The 23,661-nt window shown below is 29.2% G+C and overlaps 1 protein-coding gene across 1 annotated transcript; it reads right to left on the bottom strand.

The window, feature by feature from the left end:
- Positions 1–346: 346 nt before the first annotated feature.
- LOC108555695 (esterase E4) lies at positions 347–17,190 on the bottom strand. Its single transcript, XM_017911477.1, has 10 exons — positions 16,897–17,190; positions 12,063–12,197; positions 8,298–8,472; positions 5,373–5,917; positions 4,385–4,550; positions 3,073–3,248; positions 2,021–2,168; positions 1,159–1,300; positions 455–675; positions 347–372 (listed from the first exon to the last, which is right to left on the bottom strand). Exons 1-10 carry the CDS (start codon positions 17,131–17,133, stop codon positions 347–349), a joined length of 1,971 nt encoding a protein of 656 aa, XP_017766966.1. The 5' UTR covers positions 17,134–17,190.
- Positions 17,191–23,661: the final 6,471 nt, after the last annotated feature.

Raw genomic sequence — 23,661 nt, 5'->3', positions numbered from 1 at the left:
ATGTTAAGGTATTAGTTAAAGGTATTCTCTCAATTTTCCATTTCTTTATTTTACTTTCGTTGTACATACTGAACCTTTACATATTCAAATTATAACATTTGTGTACGAATAATAATGATAATTTGAGTAAAATTTTAATTGTACTTATTCAAATGGAAAATGTTAGAAAATGAAAGTATATTATAAAGATGATATGATTTGTTGTATATAATAATAAAAATGATCTATTTAAATATAAAATACTTTAATATCTTCTAATAAAATAATTAATAAAATATAGGAATATTTTTACACCTACATAACAGAATCACATTTTCGAAAGGTTAGTATTCTCAGATATTTTATATCATAAATTTCTTAATACTAAGAACACTGTAAAATTATATTTACACGAAATAGATTACAAATAGTATTGACAAATAAATTAATATTTTGTAACATTCTCTAGATATACTACTGCTCGATGCTTCGTATTCAATGTCTAGTTCGATAAGAAAATCGACCTCCACTGAGTCAAAGATCATGTCTGCAGTTATTTTTTCCCAAAATGCCATTCTCTCTGGATGAAACCTCTTTCTTACTACCACGTCTGGTTGATTATTAATTCCAAATTGTAGATACTTGTGAGAATTCTTGTAATTTGGCCACGGTCGTACATTCCAAGCCTTTGGTACCCTGTTACCGTAAATTAAAAATACAAAATTATTTATATATATATATATTATAATATAAGAATGAAATAAAAATTAAATTAAATTATTTGATTTTTTTAATAAAATTATTTAAAGTTTTAATGAAAATTATTTGTCTTCTTTTTCTTCAATTTACATTTCTATCAAAATTCATTTATTAAAATTCCCTTTATTATAATAAACTATATTTTCGTTATTATATTAAATTAGATTAGATTAAATTCAATTATAAAAACTCGTAACATATTTACTTTTAAAAATATGAGAATGAAAAATGAAAAGTATGATGTATAAAAATATCTTTTTTAAACTATTGGTATAGGTTTTCCTTTCCATCTAATAAAAGATAAATTTAAAAATGATTATTACAGAAAGCAGCAAAAATTATTTTAAAAAATTCATTTAGTATTAAAAGTTAAATAGTTACAGCATTAATAATTTATATAATTGTATATCTTTTCTTTACCCATTGGCTACAAAGCTGGCCCACATTTCAGTCATTATATTGATCATGGTAATATCGCTTTCAGTATTGTGTAACATGTGATCCCTATACATATGGTTTAGTTTTGGATATAAGTAATTTAAATCATCAATGTGTGCGACACCTGAAAATAAAAGATTATTAATTTATGTCAATTTATTTTGAACAGTTGACAGTTGCACAGTTGAAAATAAACAATTGTAAAGTCTCAAAGGTGAATAATATCAAAGATATTTCAAAATAACTAATATAAAAAATATTAATTTCTGTCAGGTTTTATGTTGTATTATTAAAGTATAGGTTAAATAAATTGTGTAAATAAAATATATAAATATAAATTATTTTCTTCTAGGTTACATTTTTATTAGAATTTAATTCAAGTATTAAATAGGTATGATAACATGAACAAATAGTGTTCTTAATTATTAAAATTCCTAAACTTTTAATTCTAGATTTAGAAAAATACAAAATTAAAATAATAATATGATTATAATAATTAACAAATAATGTTCTTAATTATTAAAATTCCTAAACTTTTAATTCTAGATTTAGAAAAATACAAAATAACAATAATAATGTGATTATAATAATTGATATGAAAAATAATATTTATTGCTAAATGTAATTGGGATGGAAAATATTAATTGCAAATAATTATATATTTTTTAATATTTATGTACATCTTAGGGAGTGATCAAAAATACCATAAAATTATCTACTGTAATAACTGAATCATCGTCAATCTGTCACACGATTGATACTGACCTTTGATAATTCGATATTAATTTATTTCGTACGTGATATCTGCAATTCAATTTGAAATTTAACCGTATAAAATACTCACCAAAGCGAATTGGAAGTCCAGTAGCGAAAGTACTGCTGAAAGTACCCTCGTAGGCAAACAAAAAGAAGTAAGTACTCGACTTCATTATTTCTGACTGGTACTTCAAAGTTTGATATGTTGGCCAGAAAATGAGAGCATCGGATGTTACCTACGAAATTTATGAATTTCCAGTATATATATGTAGTTTGCAAAATGTATTACACGTAATTATGTAATTTATTATTCATTTAAAATACAATTGAATAATTATTTCGTTACTTATCGTACGATCATTTGAATAGATAATAAGGTATCGTTCCTGTCATTTGGATGGAATAATTCATAACCGATGACGAGGGAAATTGTTTAATTAAATTATTCTGCTGCAGAAATTCGAATATACTCGATTAATTATTTTCTAAATATTTTTTTCAGAAACGATATTTACATAAATACCAGTTTTGTTCTTAATTATAGAATTTGTTTCGATAAAAGTTCGAAAAGGAATTGGACATTTCAAAATTTGTAAAATTAAGATTTCAAAATCGAAAAATTAGAACAAAGTAGAAGGAAATATTGAAAACATGTATACCTAAGAAAATGAACAATTTTTCAATTATTAAATCGAAAAATTTAAAAATTTAAAAATTCGACAATTAGTTAATTGGAAAAATTGAGAAACAAATTTATAAATTTGAATTCCTAGGGAGTTAAAAATTTGGAAACAAAATTTTGTGCATTGAAAATCTATATACGATGAAAATTGAAATTTTATAAATTTAAACCTTCGAATATTTTAAAGTTTGATGACAAGAACTTTGAAAAGTTGAAATCTCGAAACTCGTAAGCTTTATTATTATCTACTCAAAATATATTCAATATTTCCAAAATTTCCTTTACGCTATTCTAATTCTCCTTCGATAAAATTTTTGCAATAAAATATATAATTTTGCTTTTTAACCTATTTCGAGCAGTGTTTTTGAAATACTATTGTTCTGCACTTTTTCACCCAACGTATTCAAATTTTTATTACCATAAAAGAGAGAAAATAGCGAAAGAGTATGCACATGTACCTGCGTAATATTTTTCTTGAATGTCGCCGACACGTTCCCAGCAAAATAGAATTCTTTTATGGCGTCGACGAACTCCGTGGTGTTCGAAATCAGCTGAGTATATTCCAACATAGGGGGCAGTAACATTTCGAAATTATTTAGTAGTTCCTTCTCGTTGCTTTCGTCTGACAGGACGGCTTGAAATCGAAACGAGCAACTTTTTCAAAATTAATTAAAACTTATAATTGAATTCTGTGGCGAGTAATAACCGCATTACGGGGCGAAGTAATTTTGAAAAATATCTCATAAATTATTCCACGATGGTCTAATACAAAGAATTCGAGGAATCTGATATTCTTTATTGGAAAAGTCGGACACCCCAAGAAAGGTAGTTGTTGAGGGTTATTCAACGAAGACAAAGGATCTCGTTATCTTCTTTAAAGCGAATAAAACGAAATTTCAAGGTGAAAATCAAAGAAGAGGAATGGAGTCGAGAAGCTTCTGGTTTCTTAAACTCTCGTAATTTATAATACCAATTATCGATTTTATTGCGACTCGTTAATTAGGCCTGATAATAATTATACTGTGAACGTTCTTTCATTTAAGGACTGTCCTAACGTTGAATTGTCAAAAATGAATAAAATATGCGAAGTAAATAATTAATATAAATGAAATGAGTTCTCTGAAATATAATATATAATATTCGTACATGAGCAGTTTACATAACAATATGATTAACCCCACTTGTTGAATTTTCTTTAATTTTAGTGCGAAAGAACTTGATTAATGTTTAATTATTATATTTAATGTTTAATATATTTTTATATTTAAATTTCTACTTTTTGTTTTATGGGGTTAATCGAATTGGCGAATAAACGTCTGATATAATATAATTGGACTATATAAATAGACTAAATAGGCAGGTGATGATTAGTATAAATGGATGCTGGATGAAAAAGAATTTTCTGAAATATTATATAGGATTCCAATTTTAATTTCATGATAGCTGTCTATGAGTATTGGTTTTATGACAGTATGAGTGAATATAGTGTGAATCTTTTTGTTTAAAATATTATTTTGCGAATTGATGACGATATTTAAATATTATTATATAAATATATTAATTTGTTAACTGTTAAAAAAAGTATAAGAAATTTCCATTTCTATCCACACTTTCGTCATACTTAAATTCGAATATAGAATGTATGAAGGTTATCTATGATTTACCTGAATAATTATTAGTTATTTTAATAAATAATTCTTTTCTTCTTTTTAATAAAATTAATTCTGCATAGTTTGATTTATAATTGAGAATTTTTCTTTTGGAATTTACCCATAGTTTTCATTAAACCTTCGTCCTTGGTGACTCCTATAATAAATGGGATGTCCCTGAATCGGCGAGACTTCATCGCTGTTAGGGGATGCATAGTCAGTACGGCGTCCTCTGACTCTTCCTCTACAGTCGGTCCAAAAATGCAGCAGGGAGTCCAGAAAAAACCCTGTTTGACAACCATTTGATATTTATCAAACGAAAACGTCTATAACTTTATAATAGTATAATTACTCAATAATTGAAACAATTTTTATAATAATTTGACCATCACTGGTAGAATATTTCTAATTTGATAATAATTCGTAGAATATCTGTGATTCGATAGTAAATTTGTCTTATGATTTAATGGCGATTAATTAGAGCAAATTTCAATAACAATTATTTCGTTCCACAATTGACAACAATATTTTAAATTGACAATTTAATTTTGCAATTGGTGTCTTTTAAAATATTAATAGTGTCAAAATTTATTTTTCAAATTAATTCTAACTGAAGAAAAATACAATTATTTTCTCTGATCTTGTTATTAATACTATAGCACGTAATTTATTTTTCAAATTAATTCTAACTAAAGAAAAATACAATTATTTTCTCTGATCTTGTTATTAATACTATAGCACGTAATTTATTTTTCAAATTAATTCTAACTAAAGAAAAATACAATTATTTTCTCTGATCTTGTTATTAATACTATAGCACGTAATTTATTTTTCAAATTAATTCTAACTAAAGAAAAATACAATTATTTTCTCTGATCTTGTTATTAATACTATAACACTTGTTGTTGCGTAGAAAATAATATAGAAAATATGGCAAGTAACATTTCGACTTTGAAACTGTCACGTGACAACGATTTTAAACATCAATAAACTCATTGCAATAATTTCGTTAGTATTTTCTTACTTGACAGAAAATATCTTCCAATATTCTCAAACTAGAGTAATGATGAAAAATTTGAAAGAACGAGCAGAAATAGAAAGAATCTTACGGAGTAATCCAACATAGCAGCCATTTTCTTGCTCTTCATATTAACATTTCTCATGCACCACATAATTTCCTCTTCTTCCTCTTCAGTATACTCCTTATCCTCTATACTATTTTCTTTTTCTTTCGTCGTCACTTCCGGTTCGGTGGTCGTGGTCTGCACTCTGTCTTTCTTCTTATCTTTCTTATCATTCTGGTTATTTACTTTTGTCATCGTTTTCTTCTCTTCCTCTTTTTCTTCTTTAGGAAGACAATCGAATAATTTGGCCATCTGCAGCGCCATCTTCCTTGACCAGCTCTTCGTATTCATAGCCCAAGCGCTGACGGCGGTTCCGCCGTGCATGATGTACCTGTTGAACAGTCCTTCCGTTTTGTTGTTGAAGACCATCATGTGCACGGCGGCACTACCGGAGCTGTGACCCCATAAAGTCACGCGTTTCGGGTCCCCATTGAACGCGTCGATGTTTTCGTTTACCCATCGCAATGCCAGTACGATATCTTTTAGACCATAGTTGCCTGGACTAACTTTACTCGCCATGCTGAAGAATCCTGAGTGGATAAGATGGTAGATAAAATTGTATTAAAGCTTGCGGATTCGGATTGGGGAATGGAAAATTGAAAATTAGGAAGCTGGAAATTTTGGATGATCGTGACATTGGGGATAACTGTGACATTTGGGATGATTGTGATATTTGGGGTATTGCGGGATTGGGATGTTGAAAGAATAGGAATTGGGAGTTAATGATTGCGACATTGGGGATGATTGTGATATTTGAGATGACTGCGATATTTGGGGATGACTGTGATATTTGGGTTATTAGGCGATTGGGATGTTGAAGGAATAGGAGTTGGGAGTTAATGATTGTGGTATTTGGAATTACTGTGATATTTGGGATGACTGCGATATTTGGGGATGACTGTGATATTTGGGATGATTGTAATATTTGGGTTATTAAGCGATTGGGATGTTGAAGGAATAGGAGTTGGGAGTTAATGATTGTGACATTTGGAATTACTGTGATATTTGGGATGACTGCGATATTTAGGATGACTGTGATATTTGGGATGATTGTGATATTTGGGTTATTAGGATATTGGGATGTTGAAGGAATAGAAGTTGAGAGTTAATGATTGTGGCATTTGGAATTACTGTGATATTTGGGATGACTGCGATATTTGGGTTGATTGTCATTTTGAGATGATTGGGATGATATTTGGGGTATTAGAGGATTGGGATGTTGAAAGAATAGTAATTGGGTGTTAATGATTGTGACATTTGGGATGATTGTGACTTTGGGTTATCGGGTTATTTGGGATGATTGTGATATTTGAGGTATTAGGGAATTGGGATGTTGAAAAAGCAGGAGCTGGAAGTTAATCATTGTAACATTTGGGATGATTGTGATATTTGGGCTATTAGGAGATTGGGATATTGAAAGAATAGCAATTGGGAGTTAATAATTGTGACATTTGGGATTACTGTGATATTTGGGATGATTGTGACTTTGGGATATTGGGTTATTTGGGATGATTGTGATATTTGGGGTATTAAGGGTGTTGGGATGTTGAAGGAGTAGGAATTGGAAGTTAATGATTGTAATTTTGGGATATTGAGTTATTTGGGATGATTGTGATATTTGGTGTATTTGGGGATTGGAATGTTGAAAGAGCAGGAGTTGGAAATAATGAAATTAGAATATTAGTTATTAGCAATACGATGAATCAAGAAGTTGAATTGGTTTTGTAAAAGAAAAGTGATAATTGAGGGCTGAAAGATTAGAATGTTATGATATTGGAAAATTCGAGTGTTGGATACTGTGAAATTAAATTATTGAGAGACTGACCTATTGAAGTGCTAGATTATGCGAAAGGTAAAAATTGGTGATTAAAAAATTAGGATATGGAGATATTTGGATAGTAACAACTTGAACTATTGGAAAATTGAAGTATTCAAATTTTGGGGTACTGAATTATTCGAAAATTGGCAAATTCTGGACAATGGGTTCCTGGGATATTGAAATATTAGAAAAGTGAAAATTGGGGATTAAAAAATAATTGTACGTGACATTTTGGGTAGTAACAATTTAGACTATTGGAAAATTAAAGTATTCAAATATGGGAGTACTGAATTATTCGAAAATGGACAAATTACATATAGATCAATTGTGATACTGATCATAAGAAATTGAAAGATCGAGAACAAGTTAGGTTTCTGGAAAATTAAGTCCTTCGAATGTTTGAAGATGCATATATAAATAATTGAAATAAATGTAAATGTAGATAATTAAAATATTGAAATCAGAATGAAAATAATTTTCTCAATCTATGGAAATGCAACATAATTTACATAGGTAATTTACTTAAATTTAGTAAAATTTAATGTACTTAAAAATGAATAATAAAATTAATTTTGTTCAATATGTATATATATTAATATAAAATAAAAAGATACTCCATTTATATGAATTAATCGAATAATTCAACCTGAATTTATATCTTTTATAATATGGGAAATTCTTTGAAATGCTAAATTAATATTTGGACAATAATGTATTGATAATAAAAATCCTGAAATAATTTGAATTAATAAAAATAATCCTAAAATAGAACCAAAATTTCAAAAATAATTAATATTTATAGGTGTTGGTAAATAAATAAATCTAAAAATTGATTTTAAAATTTAAGGTACTTAAATTTTACTAAATTTAGTACCTTACTATTATTAAAATTTAAGGTACAAACTAAAAATTTACTTAGCTAATTTTTTAAATATTTCTTTAAATTTTAAGAGTCTCTTTTTATTTACATCTTCTGCCAATTTTTAATTCTTTTATTTGTCTATTTATGCATTAAAGAAATTTCCAAATATTGCTCGAAAATACCTACATTTTCCTGTAATTTTAATAGTTCGCTATAATGTTATTGTTACCTAGCATATTCAAACGGTAGTTGATTGTTACTAGGATTAAATCTTGGTCCATCAAATAGACTGGTGAGAGCTCGCGGCTGTCGGCCGTTCCGGTGACGAATCTTCCGCCATGGACGTACACCAATACCGGAAGGGTACGATTCTCCCTTTGGTTCTCCTTTTGGTTCTCTGAAATCTACAAACGTTTCCTGTAACATCGTCACTGTTTCCTTATAAATTCCACCGTTTGATCTCTGTCTACAATATTATTATTCTCCTACCCCGTGAAGAACCGTTCTGTCGGTATAACTATTCCAGAAGAACAAATAGCAGGGGGCAATAATTCACCCCACTTTCTAGATAAACAGTTTGCAAGTTCCTACTGTTACACCACAAAATTAGAAAATTCCTGCATTTGAATTAGCCAATAGAAAAATATCTAACCCTATCAGTGGCTCTCGTGAACTTAACTTTGTGACCAGTCAACTCTCGCAAAGCACAAATAGAATCGAGTCAATTCTGGAACACATACACGCTCTCTCAGTGTCAAGGTATTGTCTACTATTCAGGCATATCGAAATGTCAATATAATTTGATGATCGAACAAAAATCGATAAATCTTCCTGACTGAGAGAATCCATAAATTTTCTTCCTTTATTTATTAAATAAAATAGTTATGCAAATTTTTTAGCTCACTACAATAGTCAAAAATGGTAATACAATTTGGTAATCGAACTAAAATCAATAAATCCTCCTGGCTGAAGGAATCAGTAAATTTTCTTCATTTATTTATGCGAATTTTTTAGTTCACCACGATATTAGTTGAAAATGTTAATATAATTTGATGAGCGAATTAAAATTAATAAATCCTTCTGCACAACTCTTCAAGAAATACACTTTTCATTTGGGCCTGTCCGTCATTAACCTAACCTAACCTAACCTAGTGACACAATATATTGCAATCTGAATATAAAAGTATGTTATCTCTTTTTTGTGTTAATACATAATGTAATATAATATATAATATTGTGTAACATAATATTATATAATATATTTACTTTATAATTATATAATATAATATAATAAAATAAAATGAAGAATAGCAATAATTTGATAAATTGTCATGAAATATATTGAAATATTGAGTTATTTGAAATATTATCTCCCGATTTATGTTTATTAACATTTTTGAACTGATAACGAAAAGACTGTTATTAATAGTGTTATTATATGTAACATACTTGTCGTACGATTATGTCATTTGACTGTGTTTTGACGCAGATAAGTGTAATTAAAGGTATAACAAGGATTAATTTCATATGTATCCACTGTCTAATTCCTCTTTGAGTCATGTTTGTGTCAAATGAGCATAACGTAATAGCACTTTCATACCACGTTCATTGTTATATATTACATATTTAAAATAGTAAAGAAATATATAAATTTCAGTGGAGTTATTATTTCTAAATAAAATATTTTAAATTACAGAAACTTCTGTGATATTTATGATATTAAATACAAAAATATAAAAATAGTTATAATTTATATTTGATAATTTATAATTTATAAATTTGTAATTTATATTTATGTAAATTTTCTCATTCGATTATTAAAAATAGAAAAAGAACAAAAATATATAAATTTCCAAATTATAATTTTAATTATATTATTCCTCATTTTACTTTTTCAATTGTTTTATTGATTATTTTGCTTTAAACTATTTTAAGCTTTTTAATTGTTTTTCTCAATCTTTTATAGTAGCTAACGCTATAATATAGAAATGGTAATAATTAATGTTGCCAGTTTTATTTTAATAATTAATGTCTAAAAAGAGCAATAAAAATATATAAATTTGAACAAAGTCATATTTTTCGAAACAGTCGATTGGAAAAAGACAGAAGCTTATAAGATATGTGTTTATTACCCTATTACAAAAATGATAACGTTTGATGTCATCAGTCTCGGTTTACTACAAAAATAACTCCGCTCAGTTTTTAATTCCTCAGGACTTATCAATCTAAGTCTGCCTAATAATTCAATCCAAATTATCTCAACCAGCAATTCAAGATATTTGTAAAATAATATAAAGAGAAAGGAATTTGACTCGATTAATGGTAGCCTTGAGTCGTACAAATTTAATTAAATCGAGAGAAGACCTTGCGATCTAATCAAGCTCACATTTCAACGAAACTTCCATGTGTTTCACGAAACGCCTCCATAGTCGTTTTGAATTCGCACGAATTCTGCATTTTTACGCGTGAATCGCCTCGAAAGCAGCGTTTCATGTCGAACGTGATTGAACAGATCGAGGAGAATTTTAATATCCGTCTCCTTTTTCTTGGGAACCAATTGCTTTTGACTCCACGGAGATATCTTTCAGTGCTATGACGAGGAACTTTTGTTCGTTTGCATTTCACATTACCCCCTATTTTTCTTTATCTCTACATATTTTCATCATTTTTCCTCTTTTTTCTTGTTTCCTTTTTACTTTCCGTGATTTTTATTTCAATTTTTATAAATGATTACAACTGAATATGTTAACTATTATAAATCTAAGTAACATTCGATTTATTGAAAATTTTGATATAGATTTCTAATTCCTTCATTTGAAATTTGTAATTTTCAATTTATAATTTGCAACTTTTTAATTTGTTTTAAGAATCTTTATTTAGGTTAAGTTTCAATTTGTTTTAGGAATCTAAGACGTTTTAGTGTTTTTTCTATCCTCTTTCTTTTTTTTAAAAAATATTGTTTGTTTTTTACAGTTATAGAATAGACATTAAAGTGTTTATCTACTGAAGAATGATTCAAATGAAAAAGAAGGAGGAGGTCTATTATTGCTTTCTTCCTTTTTGTTTTTTAAAGTTATAACAACACACTATGCAGATTATTCATGGATTAATAAAAATGTTTATATTTAATTAGATTAATTTTCTATATCATTTTATCTTGTTTTAAATAATTTTATATATATATGATCATTATTTTAGATTTTAAATTATCTTTTATTATCACTTCAGTATCGAATTGCAAGGTTTTTGTGTCAATGGAAGTGTCATATCAAATATCAATGTCAATGTCAATGTCAATGTCAATGTCAGTGTCAATGTCAATGTCAATGGAAGTGCAATCAGTATTAATCTAATTCAGTTTTAAATCATCGACTGCTATATTATTTTCGTCTTTAATTATTTCATCTTTAATTATGGTTACTCTTTATTTATAAATTACTTTTTATTTTATATGCTCCTATTAAATTTAATATTTTTAGGAATTTGTATGCTGTTGAAATATTAAAAAATTAGAAGGAATTTAAAAAAAATATTTTAATATTTAAATATTCTTATACCTTATTTTATACTATCTTAAAATCTCAAATATGAAATATTGTATTATTTATTTTATTTTATTACTTATCGATTTTACAATTTATTTATTACGTATATATTTTATCGCTTATTTATTGTTCATTCATTTTTATTATATTTATTTGTATTTACTTTTATATTTTAAACAGAAAATAGATTATAATAACATCATTAGCATAATATTTAATCTTCCTCATCTTCACACCTGTTTTTAATTTTTCATAGTGATGCTAGCTACCAGTACAAAATTTTCTCTTCCATTTTCAATGATAATAATAGTTTATCGTAAATACACGTATAAAACTATAAAATCAAAATAGTTATTCTAGATAAGGGGGTGTATTCTTATATATTGCAGTATTACTTGTTAATATTACTTTTAATTAGCTTTTTGCTTCTTTTCTCTTTGAGTACTTACCACAGGGACGTAAATATTGAGGTAAAGACAGTCCTCGCTTCCAAATATTTCATTTTCCTCCAATTGAATGCACCAGGGGGCATTTTTCGTTGCCTCGAATGTGTCTTTCCACGTACGATTCCATGGCTGTGGACTCTGTTAAAGAAATATTTGAAACCCATAAAACACTGATATCTCGATAGAAAGATAAGGGAAGATATGGGAACATTTTCTCTCAAAATTAATTTATTTTTATTCATAATACCATTATTCGTTGCCTTCAATTACTATCATAATTACCATTATCTTGAACTAATATATGAAAAAATAATTTTCGTACGAGATCTAATTTTATATTGAAATTTATTTATAATCTTATATATGTGATTCGTTTATGGATGAAATTAATGCTTGAGTTAATGAATATTTGGTCCTTCTGTTTCCAAGAAATACAATAATACGAATCGTGAGAGCCGTTGTAAACGATATTGTGCGAAGTATAGTAGCATATTACTGAAAATAATAACATAAGAATTATAGTATATCTTCTTGTAGCTCACCTAAATATATACACAGAGTCATAAATTCCTCGATGAGTAATAATTTGATAATGTTTTATCCCAAAAAATGTTTCCAAAATAAAAAAGAAGGAATACAAGCGTTAATTGCAAATATTTTGGAATTGAATGAACAATATTAATGATATACATATATTATGAAAATTATTTGTAAAATGAAATTCTATAATCAAAATTTGTAGCTTGTTAGTTTCGTGATATTATTACTTTATGAATTATTGTGCAAAAGTAATTATTGTATGAATGTAGAATCATGTTGTCATGGTGTATATATATGTAAATTATGTACAAGTGATATATGTGTACCTTATACATACAATAAACATGTATCACATTATATAACTATATAAACTCTTAAATAACTATATGTGTTAATTATACCAGGTGAATTAATTATATTAATTTCTCAACCTTGTTTTGGTTATGGCTATTTCCCTTATTTTCTTAATATTCCTCTAAAATTTGAATTTATAAAATATACACATAGGTATTTGTACTATACTCTTATTTATATCTGTATATTATATAAATATTTACTATGAACATTTTCATGTGGTTTAAAAAAATTTATGTTGGTACCCTGGAGGACTATATGGTCACCATTGAGAAATACTCAACTATACTGTATTGTGCTCTAATATTTTACTATACATTAATATTCTATATCGTTATATTACACTATAGAGGGGCCATATAGCATTCGTTGATAAGCACTAAACTATACTTTCCAATTTATATTCTGCTATGCTATTTTATACTCTTATATTCTACTATACTGTTATATTATTATATTATATTATACTATCATATTATGCCATGTCATAATATCTCAACTTACACACTAATACACTGTTGGATTAAACTATTATATCATATTATAACTGTATAAATGGGAAGCTGTAATACACTAAACTACATAATGTGTATAGTGAACTTATTATACAAATAAATATACGTTATATCTATACAGTTTGCTCTATTTAAATCTCTCATTTGCTATTAAAATTAAGAAAAAGTATTTCCAGAATATACTTTATGTTCTTCCAAGGTCATTCTGAGAATCATTTTAAGATTGATATTTTTCTGCATATTAATCATTTGAAAGCCACGAGATTACAAGGTTGATCTAATTTTAATTGTAATTATAACAGAGTTATAAAAAACGAATGATAATATGCAAAAGATATAAATAACTTTGAAAAAGCCTTAATTTAATTGAGGCATTGTATGTACTATAAACATGCTCTTATAATATTTCAATGATAATATTGATATGAATAATACGATAACATTACAGTACTCTATATGTAAAATTTAATCCCTTGCACTACGATTTAATTATAAAAGGTTACTATATGTAGTCACTATATACCTATTTCATTCACAATTAAATTATGAGAGGTTGTAGAATTTATATCAGTTTTGTAGTATAATATAGTAATACACCACTATCCTATTATGGAACTCACTATATACAATCCCCACAAGAAATTCGATATTTCTGAGTCATTCAAGAAATGTTGTCTCACGAAAACAAGACATAAGATAATGAATTTATTGTATACCTTAACCCTTTGCACTCGAAACGTGACTCTCAGTCACTGTTTGTTTTAATGCTACAACTTAAATAATGTATGATGATAATTATATTAAGAACGTCGAAATAAAATTATTCTATTTGTTCGCTTCTCACACAAATTCACGATTTTCTTTTTTCAATTTTAGCATAAAGAGTATCAGTGAGCTTATAAAAATCTAAGAAGAGCTTCGAATTGCATTTTCACAACGAAGAAATCTTCGAGTCCAAAGGGTTAAGTTACTTATTGAGAGTTTTCATATATGATAAAATTACCAAATATTACCATAGTAATCATAATTTTACCACAGTGAGACAGTGAAAGTCCAAAAAATATTTGTAAACACCTCTATTTCGATAAATAGTAGTATTTACTAACTCTAATTGATAAAAATTTTCTGGTTGATTGGAAATGTATTTTTTAATGCTAAGATTTACCAAAGTTTGAGCTTTTATAGTAACATATACAGAGTGAACTATGTAACGTGATGCCTTAGACAATCTTTAATTATTTACTTATCGAAGAAGCAATATAAAATTGTTTCATAGTAATTATTTCATAGTAATGGTACACTGATTTTTGGGCACTTGATTTTTCTCATGTCAACTGTATTTCTAAGACAGGAAAGGTCAAATTGCTATCAAAGAAACGAAATCGATTGAAATAGTCATGTTAAACAACCCACCATGTATTGCATAAATATAGAACACGTCAAAGAACTACATAAATTATTGTGCGTATACAGCAATGCTCATTGAATCATCATAGAATCAAAGTCACGACACGTCAGTTATTCGTGGAGGCAGGTGTTTTGAAAAGTTTTCGACTTTCTTCTCGATTACGCTTATTTCATTAGCGAGAAAGAAAAGCCGTTTACCGTTTCTTAAATCTTCCCTACTTAGAAATAAATGGGGAAATGAAACACTGGGAAAGCAGAAATCAGTATATGTCAGTTGTTCATCACTTGAAATAGTCCTGAGATTTGGCGGGGATAATTCTACGACTGTCAAGCATGCATTAAGTACTATAAAGAACGATATGATAGTGTTATGTAACACTCGAGTACTATAACGTATACGGTATACAAAACCTGAAAAAATATTGCTGTAAGAGAAAATCGTAAATGGAATGGAATTTTGCCACACGTTTTATATTACTCACTGAGAGTTTATTTTTATACACTGCTACTATAAAAGAACACAGTACACATGCAATTTAAAAGCCAGGATATGTATGTCTAACAAAAGTCACACACAATGTATAAAATAAATAGCAAACCGAACTCACCTTGAGTCTTAAGTGACTCACCTGGAAATTAGTATATACCACTACTATAAAACATACTATACACATAACCTGAACACTCAAGACATATATCTAACAAAAGTTACCCAAGAATTAAGAAAAAATTAGCAAACTGAACTCATCCTATGTTTTAAGCTACTTACTGGGTGCTTGGTATATACCACTACTATAAAGAAAATAGTACACGTGAAACTTAAAACACTTAACACTTACATCTAACAAAAATTACTTTAGAAATAAAGTAAGAAATAGCAAACAGAATTCACCTTAAAGCTTAAGTTACTCACTGAGACTTTAGTTTATAGTATTATTAGAAAACATACTATACATAACACGTGTAAACCCAAGACACATATCTAACAAAAATCACTCTAGATAGAATGAAGAAAAAGCGAATTGAACTCACTTTAAATCTTAAGTTATTCGCTTGAAAATTAGTATATATTACTACTATAAAACGTACTACATACAGAATACATCTCAATACATATATTTAACCATAGTCATCCAAGGAGTAAAGAAAGAATAGCGAATTGATCTCACTCTAAATTTTAAATTACTCACTGAGTACTTAATATATACCACTACTATAAAAAGGACATAGTACGCATGAATTTTAAAACACTTAACATATATATCTAACAAAAATCACTCTAGAAATGAAGTAAGAAATAGCAAACCGAACTCACTCTAAATCTTAAGTTACTCACTGGGTGTTTACTATATACTTCTACTATAAAACATATTACACACGAAACCTGATATCTCAATACATATATTTAACCATAGTCATCCAAGAAGTTAATAAAGAATAGCGAATTCATCTGACTCTAAATTTTAAATTACTCACTGAATATTTAATATATACCACTACTATAAAAAAGACATAGTACATATGAAATTTAAAACACTTATTATATATATCTAACAAAAATCACTCTAGACATGAAGTAAGAAATAGCAAACCGAACTCACTCTAAATCTTAAGTTACTCACTGGGTGTTTACTATATACTGCTACTATAAAACATACCATACACAAAACTTGAAAGCTCAACACATATATCTAACAATAGTTACCAAAGAAATTAAAAAAGGATAGTGAATCGAACTCACTTTAAATCTTAAGTTACTCATTAGCTGTTGAGTATATACCACTACTCTAAACCATACTACACATAAAACCTTAAAGCTCAACACATATATCTAACAATAGTTACCAGAGAAATAAAAAAAGGATAGTGAATCGAACTCACTCTAAATCTTAAGTTACTCACTGGGTGTTTAGTATATACCACTGTTCTAAAGCATACTACACACAGTACTTGAAAACCCAAGACGTATATCTACCAAAAGTCACTCGAAAATTGAAAAACAAATTGCAAACTGAACTCACTCTGAATCTTAAGTCTCCGACTGGTGGTTGAGCGTAAGGTATACCCAAATAGTATGCCACGAGTCTCCCTCTGGTGCTCCTGCTCCACAATCCCTGGATCTCTCCGTACTTGGTCATCACTTTGGCCGTGTACGCTTCGAATCCATTCACGACCATCAAACACACCAACAAGGCACCCAGCCAATATTTACGGTACGAACGTTCGGCCATCACGCGCGTTCGTTGTCGCTTGTGCATTTTCGAAAAGCGTTTCGCGCGATCACAGGCGTGTGAATGAGGCTGAGGCGCGTGCGGACGGACAACAGAGTCCGATTGCGCGGCTGTAGCAGACTAGGCGAGTCGATTAGGCTGATTCACTCGCGAAACGTGGCGTGGAGCCAAATGTATTTGCCACGGACCAACCGAATCATTCTTCTTCTTCTTGCCATCCCTGCAATATCGATGGTTGTTTCGCGATGTTTGGGGTTGTTCGATCGTCGATCCAAGCTGTTGTGGACGTTGGCGACAGTTTTGCATTTGATTCGTCTATTTGTTGATCTGTTGGAGTTGATGGGAATGGGATCGAAACGCGTGCCTGGGATGCTAGTGAAAGTCGATTATGTAAGGCGACTGTTTGGCAGAGTGTATTGCTTTCGTTGCTTGATGCTGGTGCATCGAGGTTTGCATGAGGTTGCTGAGTTTATTATAGAGGAGATATTTTCTGGGGTTGTGAGGGTTTTAGAATAGTACACTGATGCTGATTGAAATAGAGTTGGGAGGAAGATTGGTTATTTCTGTTGGGGATTGAAATTTTTATTAAGATTAGGCATTGAGAGATTGACTGGCGTATGGTCCTTTTTAAATGATAGATTGTCGTATTATTACCAAATAATTTATTGAGAATGCAAATAAAATTTGTTTAACGAAATTGGGTATTATTAGATCAACTAGTGGATAATTTACTAATGGAATTGGAAAATGAGATAAAATTTTGGCTGGAAAAGTTGATTATTAGTCAGACTTTTACCAAAATTACTTATTGGAAAATTAACAAATGGTTCCCTTTAAATGCTAAATTATTTGGAGTTTTTGGAAATTGAGATAAAATTTTGGTTGGAAAAGTTAATTATTAGTTAGACTTTTATAAAAATTACTTATTGGAAAATTAACAAGTGATTCCTTGTTAATTTTCAAGCTTTTGAAAATTGAAATAAAATTTTGCTTTAAAAAATTGGGCATTAGTCAGACTTTTATCAGAATTAATTATTAGTAAATTAACAAGTGATTCCTTTTACATGATAAATTATTTTGAGCTTTTGGAAATTGAAATAAAATTTTACTTGAAAAAATTGATTATTAATCAGACTTTTATCAAAATTAATTATTGGTAAATTAACAAGTGATTTCTTTTACATGACAAATTATTTGGAGCTTTTGGAAATTGAAATAAAATTTTGCTTGAAAAATTAAGCATTATTAGTCAGATTTTTATTAAAATTAACTAAAGATTGATTGATATATAGTTCTTTTGGGATGATAGTTTATCATAGGCTATTAGGAATTAAAATAAAATTTATTTAAAAGGAAGTAATCAGTACTATCATAGTATTCTTGAGTAATATACTTAAGTATTCCTGAGTAATGAGTATTCTTAAGGAGCGAGTATTATTAAGTATTATCGCATTTTTATCAAGATTAACTATTAGAAAATTGTCAAATTCTTTTTTCAAAAACGATAACACGTATTAAATCTACTAGAAATTAAATAAAATATTCTTTCAAAATTTAATTGAATTGTTTTCTTTTTAATAATAAAATTTTTGGTTAAAGGCAAACTAATATTACTTAAATTATTGCATATTTAAATAAAACTGGAGTTTGAACAAATGTCATGAATCAATTAGGAATTAACTGCAGATACCTTACACTTTTCTTCACGAGTAACACAAGAAGTATATTTTAGCAAAAATATTTAAATCATAAACTCAATAATCGGTAAACTATTTAAAGTGATAAATGGATTCACTTTTTCTAGAAGTTTCTTCTCCCTCACTCACTCTTAATAATAATTACATGTCTGTGTTCACTCCTTGATAACTTTCAGGCAACTATTTCATTCTCCTTAACATTTTTCCAAACATCACTCATACTAGACGGTACTCGCACATATTATATTTAGCTCATAGATTACACATTTATAGATAAATGAGTTTCACTCATTCAACTCACTCACACTCACACACATCAAACTAACACTCACATTATGCTACTATATAAAATACCTTCTCTGTCAAGATAATAATTTTAAATGATTTGTACGAATTAACTCCACAGTATTTTTTGGTTCTTTTCTGTGAGTCAACCAGGATTCCTATCAAGTTAGAATAACAATATTTAATTTCTTCATGGAAATCTCAATGTTGTTTTTTGATAAATAAACCTCTATTTTCCTTTCGTTTATTTTAACCAAATTTCCTGTTTTTAGAGATTTCAATATAATTTCAAAATTCAAATAGATAAAAATCTCTATTAAAAATATGTTTTAATGTTTCCATACGAAGCAAAAATATGAAAGAGAAAAATATACCATTGCCAAGAGGATATAGTGAACTGACTCAAGCTCGTTACAAAGTAGAATTTCCGTAGTAAACAAGATCGTATACCAGATAAAAAAGGTTGGTTATAAATAGTTGAAATTAATAACCAATGGCCATCAGAATCATTGGAATACTAAAACAGCTATAATTCAGAAATAATTCTACATAATTTTCGTTTTTATTTTTTGTTTTTAATAACACGAATTCACAACTGAAATATCCTTTATATCATTTCCTTTTATATTTTTATTCGACATGAAGGTACGTTTCGAAACATTCTATATATACAATGTAACAAACTTCGAAATTTACTCTTTCTGCTAACAGAACCTAATTTAATATATTTAATCTTAACAATATTAAGGATAAAAATTTAAAGATAATTTGAAATTTTTAAAATTGTTAAAATCAAAATTTGTTTAAGAATTAAAACAAAAACTCTGAAAGAAACGAATTACAGGAAAATAAAATATTTTTATCTTATTATATTAAAAATTTTATGTAGGAAATTCATAGAAAATTCATTATCTATGATTGAAAATGGATTGTTTTCCATTTTTGCCATTATTCTTCAGGAATTATCACGTGGAGTTAACTGTATATGCTTTTGTTGTTGGTTGAAAGGTAGTTATTCTTGACATCATTGATGAATTGGTCAAGGTTGTCACGTCATCAACACAGATGATTGTATTGTCGCTGAATGCAGACCCTTTTTTTGTTAACGGAACTTATACTTCCTGGCATTCTGGTCATGTATTGTTACGTATACCCTGATATAGTTCACTGGCTTACATCATAATTCCTTCCTATCGCAAATATGTTTTACAGTTCAAAAAATATAGTAATTTGGAATTTTTGCTTAATCACGTTTATATTATAATTATTACTTTTTTAATTTACATGCAAGGATATTTTCAATCTTTATAAATATAATACACACAGAAACATTCCAATAAACAACGTTGTTGAAATAATAAATATCAACTCACGAGAATTACGATGTTTTATTGAAATACAACAAAATTGTGCAGGGCGTAAGAAAATTGATATTTTATTCCATTTTTATGGTTAGAATGATTAATAATATCTAAAACCTTTTTTAAGGAGTAACTCGCGAAATGTATTTTCCAAAATTTTCTTCCCTCTCACTCACTCTTAATAATTATCACATTTATATACTCACTCTTTGATATTTCTCAGACAACTCTTTCATTTTGGCACATTCTTCTAAACATTTTTTCAAATATCATTCACACTAGACGACAGTCGGTCACATTATATTCATATCACATGTTGCACAATTATAGGACAAATGAGTTTCACCCATTCAACCTCACTCACACTCACACACACAAAACCAACACTCACAATTAACATACTCGATGTGACCCACGTGCTTAACTAAAGCAATATTAAAATTTTCACTGCGTAAATAATCAAAGTCTGTTTTGAAACTGACGAATGTCCTTGAATTATATTTTACAGAAATTTTCCAAAAAATAAATAACGTGCTGTAAATATAGTTTCCTCCTCGCAGTGTGGAAGTGAAGGTGTTAAATTACGTTACGCGCATCTCACGACCATTGCATTCCATGTATTCTTCTTCGAATCGACAGTAAGCATGGCTCACGAACGAATCATTTTTGCGAAAAATGAATTGGAAATGTTTCGACCCGTTACGTGGAGACAACATTGAGTGGTCCACCGATGAATATTTTTCATCCTCGATATTTTTCCCGACTGCAACTCGACACATGTATCGACACAACTGTATATTCGATACATGTATCGAGGCTATATTGTAGGTAATGTTAAAGCGATATTACGGGATTTCGCAGTCGAATAGACAGTCACTCGTGTCATATGAATTCCTGGGATTTCCCTCTGTCCCATTCACGCGCCGTATTTCTCGCTCTTAGATGCATACTCGATCGAGGAAACGGACAATCACCGAAGCTCGAGCGATTCCAAGAAATGTGCCACTCGATCCTGATTATTACAGACGAAGTAATTGGCAATTATTTTCCGTGAACAAGTTATACGTGTACTGAAATATCGCGGTAAGAGGTAATTGCGCGCGAAAGATGGCCTGGAATGGAGAAATTCTTAACGATTAGGTGATCCATTCGAAGATCAATTACCATGTACGTTCTTGAACATCGGACAGGTGATTTTTTGTTGGCATAAAGAACGAGTTATCTTAGCCGAGCTTAGAAAAAAACTCCAGGAATCGATGCGACACGAGTGATTATATTATCGAATTACGACGTATGAAAACGTTAGGCCTGATTCAAGATACAAGCTCGATACATGTATCGAGAAAATTTCTTACTCGATACATGTATCGAGCAAATTTCTCACTCGACACATGTATCGAGCAGATTTCCTATTCGGTACATGTATCGAGCAAATTTCTTGCCACCAGAAAAATATTGACCGAACAGCGTTAAGACATTTTCGATTAAATCTTATGGATAACGGTTTATTCGCGATACGTGTTAAGAAAGAAGATTGACCTTGAAAACCGTGCGCAGAAGATTATGGCGAGTTGCACAGCAACTTTTTCTTATCGAGTCTTCACCTGCTCGAGGTTGTAGGCATGTGTATAACGTAATAGTCGTGACATCGTTAATTCTGTAATGATATACGATGATATACGATGATCCTATATAAAACCTGTACACATTTTTAAATTATGGAACGCACTATTTTCAAAATAGATAACAGCTTGAGATGGAACTGACAACGCTGTATTTGCGAAATTAATTAGTTGACATTCCTTACTATGATTACTATGACTGCGAATTTTTATGCAATCACGTATTTTTCGTATTGCATATTTTGCGTGAAAGGCAAAGGCGATCGAATATATTACTTATTTCCTGCATATTTTACGTACTTGCCCCCTTTTATCTTTTTAAGCACTTATAAATCGTGTATTGTTATGCGAGGACTATAATTATGTTACATGGCGAAACTATAGTACGATTAGTTGGTATGAGACTGTTTAATGCATCTTAAATTCACGATCAGGAATAGTGCACTTTGCCTTGCATTGCTAATAATTTTGACATAATGCCTAGAGCGAAAAGTAGCAAGCAAGTTATGGTTAGCAAATGGACAAGTGAAATAGCAGATACAAATTTTATTATCAAAAGTGACATCGTTACGTGCCAGGCATGCAGTAAGCTAATTACCTGTGGTAAAAAATCACAATTGACTCAATATGAGAATACTACTCTTCATCATCTACTCGCAAAAAAACAGTGCGTAATAATTTAAAGGCAAGTGCGATTAATCAAGTGTCATACAGGAATTAATTTTATGACGACTTGCGTCAAGTGATGGCAGCCATAAAAATACCTTGGCGAGACAGTCTAACGTGAACAAATTTCTTCCAAAAATATACTGATAATTCATTACGTACGATAATTCATCGCTGTTTTTATTATCCGTTTTTGCTTCTTAAAGAATTCGTAAGTTATTATTTATGTAATATTTTTATCTTATTTTTAATTTTGGGCCATGCAAAAATTATTTAGCAGAAACATATAGAACACCTAGAACATTTAACCTAACCTAACTCTGTATACTGATAAAAACCCTTCTTGTTTCTAATATTCTATATCGTTTTAATAAATAATACCATCGTTAATTTCGTTTAAATTTATTATTCTTGTTCCATAACCTATGACGCATGACACATTTTTCCCGCCATTTTTTGGCCTACTGTGGCCATTAAAGAGATTCGTCTCTCGCTGTAGTTGACGTCGGTAATTGAGTTAAGCTGAAAATTAAGCAGTCTGGTACTTACGGGGCGGCAAATTTGTTAAGTTGAACTGCTAATCCGACGACTTAATTCCCCGTTATCAAATTCCCATCCACGTGGGTGGGGTGAAGGGTGCTTACGAGTTCGGTCGTGTCCAATGAAGCCTCGCTGATAAGCACGAAAACTGCTTAACCGTGCGAGCGTGCCACCAACATGGCGACCGAACTACCAGACCTACAAACCAACCTCCTCATTGTCTATTACCATGTTTTCCTTTCGTTTCAATTCTCCTTTCCCTTTCCTTTTAGTTTTGATATTTTGTTTTAACTTCAACTTTTTTAATATCTTAATCAATTTTTATTATTCTCCCATAGTAACTGCAATTATATTAAATTATGTGGAATATTCATATTTGATACA

Source organism: Eufriesea mexicana, unplaced genomic scaffold (assembly GCF_001483705.2).
Source record: "Eufriesea mexicana isolate 0111107269 unplaced genomic scaffold, ASM148370v2 scaffold272, whole genome shotgun sequence".
NCBI classification, from domain to species: Eukaryota; Metazoa; Arthropoda; class Insecta; order Hymenoptera; family Apidae; genus Eufriesea; species Eufriesea mexicana.
The sequence above is the reverse complement of the archived record's forward strand: the minus strand, read 5'-3'. Positions and strand labels throughout refer to the sequence as shown.

What these genes read in the sequence shown, in the direction of transcription:
- LOC108555695 (XM_017911477.1), bottom strand. Translation starts at nt 17,133, where the DNA reads ATGCACAAGCGACAACGAACGCGCGTGATGGCCGAACGTTCGTACCGT. An exon ending in CTACCGTTTGAATATGCTAG is followed by an intron (nt 5,918 to 8,297) that starts GTAACAATAACA and finishes TTATCCACTCAG; the next exon opens with GATTCTTCAGCATGGCGAGT. An exon ending in GCCAGCTTTGTAGCCAATGG is followed by an intron (nt 676 to 1,158) that starts GTAAAGAAAAGA and finishes TTACGGTAACAG; the next exon opens with GGTACCAAAGGCTTGGAATG.